The sequence below is a fragment of the Crocodylus porosus genome, unplaced genomic scaffold, assembly GCF_001723895.1.
Source record: "Crocodylus porosus isolate Cpor-Errol unplaced genomic scaffold, CroPor_comp1, whole genome shotgun sequence".
Taxonomy (NCBI): Eukaryota; Metazoa; Chordata; order Crocodylia; family Crocodylidae; genus Crocodylus; species Crocodylus porosus.
Window position 1 is genome coordinate 12,863,891 of NW_017728912.1, and position 13,929 is coordinate 12,877,819.

Sequence of the window (13,929 nt, forward strand, 5' to 3'; positions counted from 1 at the left end):
AATCTCAAAGTATTTTCATGAACTTTAGCTGGGTCTCAAATCCCCCCCTGCAGGGCAGGTGAATATTATCCCCATTTTACAAGCAAGGAAAACTGATGTATAAAACAGTTTAAAGTAAAGGAAGTAACTAGCAAAGAAGGAAACAAAAAACACAAGTTTGGTGTCTTTTCCTACCTCCTCCTCTAAAGATAGTGACTGCATTTAAACTATAGTCTGGCAAACCATATAACTTCTTACAGTTCAGTTGCTAAGATAGTGCACTTCTAGTTAAGCCTTGTGTCAGTGGGGGCTTTGCTGTGCAGTAGCCCAGGATTTGTGAACCTTTTGGAACTACCCCCTATATAGTGGGACCTGTGGGTGAAGCAGGGCTGGCTGAAAGATAGGTATAACTGGTGGCTATGGGCATTTATATATGGGCTCTAGGAGTGGAGGTGGGCAGCACCTTAATTAGAGCAGCTTTGAGAGGCTTTAATAAAGTACCCGGAGCATCTTAAAGTACTGCCATTTTTAAGTGTGGGGACATATATGCAAGACACTGGAGTCTGCTGGAGCACAATAATTACTTGATTGATCAAGTCTGCTGCAACGCTTTGTAATTACAACATGTTGGAGCAGCCTCACTGCTTGTGTGTAGGTGTCCTATGAAATGGGTGGCTCTGACACAGCACAGTGCTGCAGATTGTGTTGGTGCTGCTTTCTGTAACTGTAGCTTCAAGCTTGCAGCAATGTAGTGGTTTTGTTATCACTGTGTATATTTTAGGGAGAGCAGGTTCCTGTCCACAACATACATGGAACCAGCCTTTACCAGTTCCAACTGCTTGGGGCAGTGTATCTATAGAAGATCCCATGCTTGTGACTGGACTTATCCTATTGAGTAGGAGCTCCCACCTATCAGAATTTAGAAAATGCCTTTTTTCTTTTAAAAAAACCGCTCTGCCATGTGCTGTTTCCATGAACATTTCGTTGCTCAGCCATTTGCCACATTTTCCTTGAACATAAAAATAGGAGCTCATATTAGTTCATGTGTATGTATTTAAAAATAAAGCAAAACAAAAAGACCTGATTCTATGTTTTTCTGTAGTTCCTCCATTCTTTTTTCAACATCTGGACCACGTTGGCAGAAGAGTGGACCATTATGAGAGGCCAGAGTTATCTCTAGGATCTTATGAATTTGTTGCTACCTTGGATTACTGCAGAGTAAGTATTCCCAGAATGCAAACTTGTTTACAAAGTTTATAGCCAAATGAGCAGGATCCTTAAATACCTATATCAGAATATTTGCATAGAATATTGCAAGAATGTTTGCAGTTTTAAGTACCAGAAGTTCAGAGGTTCCTGGACATTTTCAAAGTTGTAGATAGAGGCATAAAATATAAGTTAAACCTATTTCCTGTACAGTTTTGATCATTAGTATTGTTGCTCGTTGTTTCTGTTATGGTCATTCCATTAAGATTGTCAGATAAGGGTTATAAGCACTACAGCAAAGAGCACAAAGCACTATGGCTCAGCCAGGCTTTAACTTGGTTGTAGCAACTATATGACACTGTTGTAGAGGCTATAGTTGAGATTTTTCACAGGGTGTCATGTATTAGCCACATCTTACATTTATTTTCAAGGCAGATATATATCTAAATCCTCTACCGTGGAAGCTTCAGCCTGGAAATTTGATGCAACTGTTTGACTGTATGCTTATGTAGCAGTATAAATTAACTAAATCATTTAAACGTTTAACCCTGGATGAAACAAGGTTACAGTTTGCAATCATTTTGCTACGATTGCATTATTACAGGAATATGCAAGTGGAACAGTTTCCATCATTTGCTATAGGTATAATTTCTATTCCCTTTTTATATAGTATTTATATCCTGCTTATACTGTTAATTCTTATGTTATGAAGTCATAAAGGGCTTCATCCAAAGTCCATTGAAATCAATTAAAGTCCTTTAAGACCTTAAACTACAGATGGAGTCAAGGGAGAATACATAAGGAGGATTCCCTGCATAGCTTTAACAGTTTGACATGTTTTTATTATTATTAAAATGAAACAAAATACTTATGCCTGACTTAGCTATGAACTTCACGTTTGAAATAAACTACTTCCAGCCACAAAATCTTAATGCAACAGGTTCAAACACACCCTTTACAGTTCTCAGGTTCATGAATAGAGTTTTTGTCTGGATGTGAATGATCCTGGGGCAGTTTTGGTAAGAGCAATGGTGGGTCTGATGCTCCTGTTTCCTCCACATGTGTATGCATGCAAGCTGCTGTGCAATACATAATCTGCCTGGCTGTCTCCCTACCACAGAGGTAACTACAAATTTTCAGCTTTTCTTTAACAGGTATTTAGGTTTTGGGTTGCAGGGATCCCTGCAAGTAACTGCAGACATGCTTTTGTTTGCAGCTACTTACACATACAGTTTAGATAATGTAAAAGGTAAGCACCTCATTGTAATTTCCAATCAAGTACCTAGACACCTTACATTACTTAAATTATATCTACAGAAATGTAGGGAAAGAACTGAAAATGTGCCCTCAGGATGAATTGCACATTTGTAAAGCACTGTGCATACCATCCTGTCTTCTTGTAAGGAGAGATCAGCAATGGCTGATGAAACTCATTATTTGTTACTTTGAAACGTAGCCAAAAAATGTAATATAAATTTGACCCAGAAAAGCGTTGATTAAAATAAAAAGCAGCTGCATGTTGTCGAGACTCTTGTGCAAAACCAAAAACACGTACATGTTGTTTCATTTTCATGCTTTTCACCCTCTTAATGAGACTTATACAGTTAATTTGGCAAAGCTATTTCCCTAAAGTAGCAGGCCAATATTTGAATGCCAGGTAGTCTAGTATTTGATCATGCTTCCTGTTAATATTTTCGGCTAAGCAGTGATGAGGTAGTGTTTCCACTACTCCTACAATGTATATATTGGCTTATATAAAATTGCAGTTGAGAATTATTTTAATAGGAACCCCAGGCCTGTATGGAGTTCTGTGTAGTTTGACCACTGTGAGATGGTAGGATCCTGTTGAATCATGAGGGCTTAGGGCAGGACCTGCCTCATGTTTCTCATGGCAAGCCAGGATCAGGACTAAACAAAAAATTGTGGGTTGTTTAAGAGCATGGGACTAGAAGGCATTGCATCTTAACAATCCATTTCATGTATGTATCAATCTCTATTTTAAAAGTAGTTAGGAATGTTGCCCTGAGACACCTACTGTTGGAAGGCTATGTAACACTCTTAAGGTTAGGGATAATTTTCTCATTTCTAGCCCTGTGCTCTTGTGCTACTTCTCCCTTTTAGTAATATCTCTACCCACTTCACAGTTCCTTTAGTAATCCTCAGCCTGTTCAGCTTTGCTAACAATTTCTTGGGCTCACTATATCAGATGTCCAGATAAATGACACCTGCTAGATTACTTTTGTTTAGAACAGGGCTGTCCAACTGGTCTTGTCTATGATGTGGTTATCCAGCCAGCAGTTGAGGTGATGTTGTGCAGAGAAGCCTGCAATCTTCATGAACTAGTTCTGGGTAATGAGCTCTACTTATTCGCCCAAGCATTGCCCTTGTAAAGACAGTAGTGCTGTTCCAGTTCTGGAGCTGTACTGTCTAAAGTTAACTTAAGTGCCTCAAGTGTGTGACAGACTGAGGAGCTGTGTGTAAGATTGGAAGGAAGTGGCCTTTGCATGTGGTGTTGTAGAGCCAGGTCAGGGGATATGGGCTGCAGAGCTATGCAGAAAGCCATGGGGAAGTGAGTTTTTGGATTGTATGTGAGTTTAAGGGGGAATGTGAGCTGTGGGAAGGCCCATCAGTTGAAGAAAACAGTGGAGGAAGAAAGGCATGTCTCAGCATGTAGAGTTGGTGTAGCTTGCTGGATGTGAATGCTAAATATGGGTTAGTTGGAATGTAACATGGTGGCGGGGGGTAGTGGGTGAGAGTCGAGTATGAAACCGGAAATGTGGGATGTTGGTTGTAGGACACTGATTTGAGGGATGCTGGGATTTAGGGCATCACCTAGGAATAAAATTGATGAGCAGAGCCCATGGCAGAGAGGCTGAGGTAATACAGAACATTATCCCTTTGGCCTTAGGGCAGGGGGAAGATGCAGCTTAGCTTATGTAAGGGAGTGGTGAAGGGCCTTGGTGCTGGTACTGGTATTTCCCACTGTGTGAAGTGTTTAAGCCATTGAGCATGACCTTCTTTGTTCTAGAGTCTAATCATGCTTGAGAGACCCCCTCTCCCCCAAAGCAGTACATGAAACTATCCTCCCATTACATGTAGTGTGGAAAAAATATAATGTTACAAAGAAGTTCTTGTAGTAACTATTTTATAGAAGAACTGCCATTGTTGCAGCAGATCTGCCATGGCTGTAATGTTACAAAGAGCTTGAGTGTATGAAAGCTCATTTTTTGTAGTGCTATCAGGCCTCATATAGCACTAAAAAAGTAGTATGTGTCTAAGGCCCCAGTATGATTCTGCAGGGTCATGACTGCACTCAATGTCCACTGAGAATTTGTTTCTAGATCAGTAACATGGTTGCTATGATTTTAGAAAGGCTGCATCTTACTACTAGTGAGGTTAACAAACTTGGCAGGCTGATTAGTAGATCCTATGCTAGGGTCCTATAGCTAGGTCCCTGATAAAAAGCCCACTGAAATCAGAGAACTTTTTCATTAACTCCACTGGAATCTAGGTTGGACTTCATGTCTGGCACAAGCTACTTTAGATGCATTTGGCTGTAATCAAGACTTAAATAAAAATATAGTGCAGGATCCTCAGCTGGTGTTTATCAGCGCAGCTCCATCAAAGTAATTTGAGCTGTACTGGATTTATCACAAGTGAAAAACTGGCCCATCAACTTTGTAAACTTAATTTGTCTATTGAAGGCACCCATTAATTTTTTTTCAAAATACATTTTGTTGCTTCTGTAACATGATGCTTTGTGATGCAAGCATGTTCAGGTATTTTTATGTCTTTGTCACAAAGCTTAATTTAATTAGGAGCCCTGGTAAGTAGGTTTCTTAATGCTACTGTAATGTTGTTATAAATGTGGAATCAATATTAATCTGGATTTATTTCAAGATTTGTTTAAATCAATCAGTTTGGGAACATAGGTTCTCATGGGGAATATCAGACTAATGATTTCTGGGAAGCTAAGTAAGTTATTTGATACTTTGTTCTTGATACAAGTCAGTAAAGTTTAATTCTTTTCTAAATCTGATATAAGAACAAAACTAAAAAATCATTTCCATTGAGCTTATCAAACGATGAGGATGAACAGCTACAGAAAATGTTAACAAGTAACAGCTGCATTGTATTACTTTACTTCTCCTAAGCAGATATGGCTAAAGTACAACTTCCCATTTCTGCCATATATAATGTCAGAAATTAGCCAAGGTCCTTTTATAAACAAACATGAGTGTTTTGGGATTCACACAAGGGAAATATTTGATGCACATTTTTGTAAGTAAGATCCAGATACTGAAATCAGAATAGCTTTGGAAGCTATGACCTGGTTTGACTCTATTGGAGTTAAGTCTTGGAGAATACCATAAGTGAAAGGAGAATCTACAGAGAAGTTTTAAATTTAGAGTAAAACGTGTTGGGGCAAGAGGGCTAGGTATCTTAAAAGATTGGTAAAGAGCAAGTGGAGTCTTATCATCTCTAGCTTGTTGTTTCAAATATAACCCAGCATCTCTTAAGCAATGGCTATAGAGCATTCATTCTGGAATATAACATATTAGGCAAGTGTCCACTTCACTGAAAAAACCCTCCACATTTGACTTCCATTAATAATTATTTCAAGTCTTAGCAAGGAGCTAAAGATGGAATAGTCACAGAAACTGACCTTTGCCCCTTAGCAGCAACTCTTAGCAGTGTTTGTCACCAATCTGAGGAGTACTTGTGAAATGTTATGAAGACTGTGTTACTGCGGGTAATGCTGCGTTTGATAAAGAGATTGTGGAGTCTCCATCATTAAAGATTTTAAGAACAGGGTTGTCGAACACTCGGATTTAGACAAGGATTGATCCTGCCTTTGGTTGGGGTTTGGATTGGTGATCTTGTGAGACCTCTTCCAGCCCTGTTTTTCTACTGTTCTTTGATTCTCTGATCTGTGAATAAAGGACTTCATTTTCTTAGGCTCTTAAACTAGCATGTTTCATTAAGCATTATGTTTGCTTCTAAGAAAAACATAAGTAAATGTTGCATGCAGATACTTGGCATAGCTTAATGCAGTATGGACATGTTTTTTGTTACATTATGAACAAAAAATAATACGTAATAAGTTATACCCAAGGTATCAGTACCAAGCCAACAGGTTACTGAATACCTAATCTTTGTTTATGCATAGGTATTACAAGCTGAAGTTTTTTACTGGTGTCGTAGAAAATCAGCTTATTTGTAAAAGTGCCATTCTTTCAGCTATTATAAGTGCAGTTGTCAAACTGTGTAATTGTTACTATTTAGTATTAGCAGCATCTGTAAAAACCACCAAACAATTACTTTACTTTAGTTGCCTGATTGTGCCAACTGTGGATTTTGTTGAACTTAGTGTGTTATCATCTCATTTTCCTCTGTGCATTTGTATGATGATTCTTTTCCATAGAACAACAAACCTCCAAATCCACCAGCCTATATCTTCATGATTGATGTATCATACAGTAACATAAAGAGTGGCCTTGTGAAACTAATCTGTGATGAGCTGAAGACTCTGCTGGATAAACTACCAAGGTAAGGAGACCTCAGTGTGCTTTGCCTAAATTTTCACATAACAGTAAGTTTCTTATTAATCAGAGGGAACAAAAAATCTTCAGAAATTGACTAAGTTGTAATACCAGGACAATTTCTTACAAGCAGAACAGAACTATATGTTTATCATTGTTGTAAGTTCTAAAAAGTCTCACTGGCCTCCAGCTTTTTAAAATTTGTGATGGAAAAAAGAGCAGTTTGCTAATTAAGGGTGTGGGAGTTTCTTAGACTTTCTTATCCCTTTCTCACACTAAGCTGTCATAGCATTTCCAACTGAATGCCAAACCCTTTTTATTATGTTTACTCCCTATACAGCGATCATCATTTGGAACAGTTTTGTTCATAAAACTCCACAGTGAATCTTTATTTTACCAGAGCAGACAATCTAGAAATTCAAGTCTCTTTGTAAAGCTACAACACGGCATCCAAGTGCCAAATATGTTTGGCTTCTTTTCTTTAATTAGTGAATGCTTTAAACCCACCATCTGAAATTTCTTGTTATCATTCAGTATTTTCTGTGTTATTCACTTCTGCATCTGGGACAGAAGTTCAATAAAAAGATTTAACCTAAACCAGTTAAGTCTGATACTACATTCATCCAGATTATCTTAAACCAGTTTCAGCCACTTTGGTTGCATCCAGACAAGCATGGACGTGTGTTTCCCTGGGCACAAGTAGCAGTAGCACACCTTGTGCCACTGCTACTTATCCCCAGAGAGCACCTGTGCCACACATTCTGGCACGTTTCATGTTACCCCAGGTGGGATAGGAGAGGCCTGGGCCAGCAACTGTGCTAGCTCCAGCAGCCTTACTTGGGGTCCTGGGAGCCTCCCAGGACTGTAGCTGTGGCAGGAAGCCTGGCTGGCAGCCAGAACATGGCTCTGGCTGGCCAGGCTCTGGTTTTGGGCAGTGCACACTGCAGCCACATGCACTGCCCCGCTTTTTTTCCACATGGTGGTTTTTTGTTTTCTTTTTTTACCCTGGGATCTCCTGGGGTCAACGCCCCCCTTCCCCCTACCCCACCCCTGCACTGCAAAGTAGTAATGCGGGGAATCCCTGCATGTGCGGTATGTGGCAATGCAGAAGGGTCTGCAGTGCCACACACAGTACATCCACACTTGTCTGGACGTGGCCTTTGAAAGCAGTTTACGTGCACTGAACTTCTATTGTGTTGAATTGGTTTTCAATCACCTATACTGGTTTATGTGCAATTTCTGTCACTAGCCGTGAGGACAAAATAAGTTAGTCAGGGAACAAACTTATAAGGAAACAGTACTTTATTTCATTGTCACTTCTGGGTGCTAATGAAGTGATTATTATAATTCAGTTTTGTAATATATATTAATTTGAATAGCTTCTTTTGTAATAAATTATATATAGCTACATACTCAAGTTGAGAACGTAAGAGTCCAAGATATGTTTTAAAGTCAGACCAAAGGAGAGGATACAGTTATGAAGTAAGCAAAGCAGAAAGGAGCAAAGTGGAGAGAGACAGGGTCCTTGAGCTAGTTTGGGGCAGAAAGCATTTTGAATGTTTTCATCCATACTTCATTGTTGGAGCTCAGGGCAGAGGTAATTCCAGTACAGGTTTGGGGACTTCTTTTGTAAAAACAATTCTCTAAATAATATTATTTTCTAAAAGATAGAAGATTTTATGGAATTAAAAGTGTATTACAAATAGAAAAGTTTTGTATCAGTTGGAATACACCTGAAGATGATAGAAAGCATGAATGTAGTAATAAAAAAACTTAGGAGTTTGCATGAAAGGAATTAAGAAAAATATGATCTGTTTATGAAAGCCATAATACAAACTACACATACATGTACATTACAGAGAAAACATACACAACTCCCACCTCCAGCAGCATTTTATCAGTATAAAGACTTGTGCTAGATCATCTTAGTGCAGGATCAGAGTCTAAGATTATAGTTCATGGGGGAGGTGGAACCCCAAAACCCCACCAACACTTCAGTTTAATCAAGGTATACTTTCTTCTGTAATCTGTCGTTGGCCAAGTGGGCAATCTCTACATTAAAAGAATGAATGGACAAACTTACTGGATAATAGTTCCAGAAACGCACAAAATCCCATGACAGAATACTTTAACCATCCTGGACACTCCATCACTGACCTTAGCATAGCTGTTCTTAAACAACAAAGCTCTAAAAACCTACCTGAAAGCAGACTTGCAGAAGAAGAAATCATCCACAAACTGGATTGTGTTAAGCATAGTCTCAACAGAGACTATAAATTCTTGTCCTCTTACCAGGGCTAGCTGCTAACTCTGGCTGCTTACCCCTATGTCTCTCAGTGTGTTAGCTGCCTTGTTTATTCTTACAGATTTATTCAACCCACTTTTTGCCTCTCAGCAGTGCTCCCTGCTCCTATCCCTTTCGTCTGTATTTAAATTCTTTTCTACTAAAAGCCCTTTCTTTCTGCAAAGCCAGTCATGGCATCTGATGAAGTAGGATGTCTACAAAAGCTCATGGCTCTCTGAACCAGTTAGTTTCCAAGTTGCCATTCTGCCCTTTTAATTTGTACCTTAATAAATTTTTGCAAGGGAAATAGTGTCCTCATTGTACGTAACAGACAAACTTCCAAATTTGCTGGGACATTTTATTCTGATGCTCTGGAACATATTTCACTGTATCTTTGCACTCCACTGGTGTAGAAGGGAATTTTTGCAAAAAGATGGATGACACTCATAAAGGACATTAAATGCCAGCAGACATTGCCCTTCCCTTGTTAAAATGATAATTATTACAAGCTTTTATAGAGGTACCGAGTAGTTTTCTCCTAGACTTCATAATAATGAACAGTGTTTTGTTGGTATCCTGAAGTGTAGGGGTAGGAGCTGCATGTTTGGTTCTGCAGACATGGAATTAATTCTGTATCTAGGTCTCCAGCAACCCAGTTCGCATGCAGGGAGAAGTTTGGGAAAATAAGGTAATAAGCCAGATGAAGACCTTTGGAGCTAAGGGCTTATACCAGACAGACTCAGTGGTAGCCAGAAAAAGGGATGAATTAGACTAATATAGGGGTAGGTTACCAAGAAGTCTCAAGAGGAAGGCAGCCTGTATAGCAGGTTAAAATATCTATAGTAATGATATACCAAGTTGTATAGCCTTATCAGGCCCTTTTGCTTTCAGCTTATTTGAAACTTTGGGGGCAACATTTTCAAATTTGTGGGTTGCTTAAATTGTCTCCTAACATTGAACTTTCCTGAATTTGTACTTATGTTAGGTATCCAAACATAATTTTAGGTGCTTAATTTGAAAACATTAAGTTAATTTATATCTGTTTGAGTTAAAATTCCTACCATGAAGAACTATATATTTGAGCCATGCTGGCTGCCATCTTCTACATCCATGGCTAATCTTTAGAATTGTGATAGAGGAAACTGTGTCTTGCAAAATTCAGTAATAAGGGGCCAAATTCAATGAAGAGGGGCATCTGATGGAACTGTCCCAGAATACATTCAGCTGAATGATGTTGTGATTAATTAGCTGATATGAGAATATCTCTTCAAAGTAGTAAAGTAATATGTAAGTGCAGCATATTATTATGACCGTGGGCTTGTCAAGACAATGAACAATAGAATAACTTTCCTGGTAGTCACATTAGCAATACAATAGTAAGGTCTGAGTGACAGGGGAGGATTAGACCCTTCAATCCAGAATTGATTTATCTATCAGGATGCACTCAATAGTGTTATTCTAAATATTTCTTAATGGAGCATATACAATACAGAATATGAATCCCTCTTAGATCAGAGGAGTTCTTTTATAATCCAGCTGTGTTCCCATGAAACAGGAATGACAGATGAGCATTCTAGAGTGACATGCTAATTACTGATTGGGGACAAGAAAAATGATTTTTTGCAAGTTTTAAGTGAACCTTGTGAATTGCCTGTGACAATTCATCTTTAAAATAACTTAAACAGCTACATCTGATCAGAAATATTCTTGAGTGCTTTAATGTAGTTATATTTTTCCCTGTTGATTGACCCTCTGAAAAATTAGGGATGCTTTAATGTTCAGTGAGTTTACTCATACCATTTCACCTTCTTGTATTGAGTTTTGAGGTTGAATGGAAAAGTGTGGATCATCCTAAGAAAAGATATTCCAAGCTAGAGTGACTTCCCTTCACATTGGGTTATGCCAGCAAAAAATTTAGCCTAGAAATGCACACTAGTAAGTATTCAGTGAAAAGATAAAAGATAAATGCCTTTTTATAAAATCTATTAGATAAGAAATTGCTGCTCCACATAGTTTTAATTTACCTAGTCACTCTGTTTACAGATATATTTGGAGCAATTATTATATACGTGGCTGAGACCAATACAAGGAAACCTACAGTGCCCATCACCAGGGTTATATATGTATCCAAGGGCAAAATTGTATTCCCAACTGTAGACTGGAAAAGTATGATAATCAAAGAAATATTTTTTTTTTAAATCCTGCAAGTACAGTGCTTCACATCTCTGCTTCAGTCTCATCTTTGCATTAAAAGATCCCTTTTTTTTTTTTTTAATTTAAAAAAAACACAAGCCTCCAACTGTGAGTAGTCAGGTTGCAATTGTAGTAGTAAGGGTTAACTCTTTTACTAAAGAGTAATATCATCCACAGGAAGTGGTTGGTTGACCATTAGAGGTTAGTTGTTACAATAAAGGCTTAATGAGAACACTGCCTCTTACAAATGCAGAGAAAAAGCAATATGCTGTAGTGATAGAAGCATTAACTAATCATTTTTCTGGGCAAAAGAAATGTGATTTATGAACAAGCTAGATTCAATCTCTGTAAACAGGAGCCTTCAGAATCTGTGGACAGATTCATCACATCCTTGTATACACTGGGGCTTCATGATACAGAGCTCTCCAAAAATTACAGTTGGACCCTGATTTAATGCTCCAGAAGGCTATCAGACAGGCTCACCAGTCAGAGCTAGTTAAACAGCAATGAAGAGAAATCGGGAGCGATTCTCAGTTCTGTCAGGCATTAATTAATATGGATGCAATGAACATTGTAAAGAAACTACAACTAAATACAAATAGAATTGACAGGCACAACACATACAGGGAGTGGTCCCACCAACATCCACAGCAGCACACAAGTGGAAAAGGAGGCCAGTGCCACAAGTGTGGACAGACTCTAGGACATAGTCATGCTCAGTGTCCTGCTACATAAAAGATGAGTTGGCCACGTAAAAAGAAAGGTCACTATGCTTCAGTTTATCACTTCACCACCAGAGTCTGTGAAGTCACAGAACAGGATGCAGAGGATTGCACAATACTTTTAGATGAAGTTACAGAGACTTCATCAGATCCAGGAGTCTGGATGACAGAAATTGAGCTCAATGGACAGCCAATGCCATTTAAAATTAGATATAGGAACAGCAGTCTCAGCTATCCCCAATTCTTACTACTGCCTATGTACAGATGGGATTCTCCTTACCCCTACTAAATAGCTACAGGGACCAGGTGACACTACCCTCAAAGTACTGGGATCCTTTAATGCAAAGATGACACTGAAGCAGAAATGTGTAGACCAGGAAGTCTGTGTGATTGGTAATCTTGCTGTGCCTTTACTTGGTTTACTGGCTATACAGGCACTGCAACTTGTCCATTGAGTAGATGAAATAGTAGACAAGAAGTCCTTGGAGCAGTACTCCAAATACCCATTGTTCTTTTTCCGGTCTGGGAAAAATGTCCAGGGAATATCAGATACGCCTGAAAGCTGATGCCATTCCATATACATTAACTACTTCAAGGTGGGTATCTTTGCCATGAATGGACAAAGTTAAAGAAGAGTTTACATACATGGAGAAAATGGGAGTATTTACAAGGATTGAAGAATTACTCCTTGGTGTTCTGGGATGGTGGTTGGGCCAAAACCCAACGGTAAGATTAGGAGATGTGTTGACCCTACACAGCTGAACGAGTATGTGTACAGAGCCAAAATTTTCACGAAATTGGATGCTTGGGCGGGGTTCTGGCAGATTCCTTTAGCCATTGAATCATCCAAACTAACAATTTTTATTACTCTATTTGGATACTACCAGTTTAAATGGCTACCTTTTGGAATCTCATCAGCTCCAGAATTCTTTCAGGTTCAGAAGTTAGAGACATTGGATGGCCTAAAAGGTGATCTTTGCCACACTGATGGTATTTTGATTTTTTTGGGACCATCAAGGCACAGCGTGATGATGTAAGAGTGAATGCAATACTCAGAAAACTCCAAGAACCTTGGAGTTGCAACTAATGAAAAGTGCACCTTTGCTACTTCACAGTTCATGTTTGTGGGACATTGGATTATACCACACAGAATCCAGTAGGTTCATCAAAAGTCGGACACAAAGATGTCGCTGAATTATGCAGATTTTTAGGGCTGGCCACATACTTGGGCCATTTTGTGCCAAACTTGGCAACAATAACAAAGCCTTTTGGGAGACCTCTTAAGTGACAAGAACATATGGCTCTGGGGACCACTACAGCAGTCAGCCTTCAACGAGATCAAATCTATACTCAGTTCCTCCCTGATACTGGCTCAATATGATTCAACATGAGAAACCTGTATTACAGCAGACACTTCATCTTATGGGCTTGGAGGAGTGTTACAAGAATGTCAGAGTGCAGACTGTTGGACCCCTATTGCTTTTGTGTCAATAGCACGTGCTCCACCCCAGAATATATTACAAATAGAAATAATATATTACTAATGAATGACTATTAATTAATTACTATTAATAATATATTTAAATATATTACAAATAGAAAAAGAAGCACCAGCAGTTATATGGACATGTGAGTGATTCAGAACTCTCCTCGTGGGCCTGACTTTTGCTTTACAAACTGATCACAAGCCACTTGCATCTCTGTTAGGAGACAAACCTCATGATGAACTTCCATGAAGAATCCAGAGATTATCATAGAATTATAGACGTAGGGTCGGAAGGGACCTTATAGATCTTCAAGTCCAACCCCCTGCCTGGGTGGGAGAAAAGACTGGACTCAAATGAGTCCAGCCAGGTAGTCATCAGACCTCTTCTTAAAGATCCCCAGGGTAGGAGCCAGCACCACTTTCCTAGGAAGCTGGTTCCAGCTCCTAGCTGCCCTAACTGTGAAGTAGTTCTTGCAGATGTCTAATCTCAATCTACTCTCTAATAACTTGTGTCCA

At 39.0% G+C, this 13,929-nt stretch overlaps 1 protein-coding gene across 2 annotated transcripts in view; it reads left to right on the top strand.

Annotated features, from left to right (window-relative positions):
• The window catches only part of SEC24D (SEC24 homolog D, COPII coat complex component), a 91,186-nt gene that overhangs the window by 53,940 nt on the left and 23,317 nt on the right, over positions 1-13,929 (top strand). For both annotated transcript variants that reach the window (XM_019534047.1, XM_019534048.1), the window contains 2 exons: positions 1,082-1,197; positions 6,611-6,735. In XM_019534047.1, coding sequence (XP_019389592.1) covers positions 1,082-1,197; positions 6,611-6,735 — 241 coding nt within the window. The remainder of the gene's footprint in view (positions 1-1,081; positions 1,198-6,610; positions 6,736-13,929) is intronic.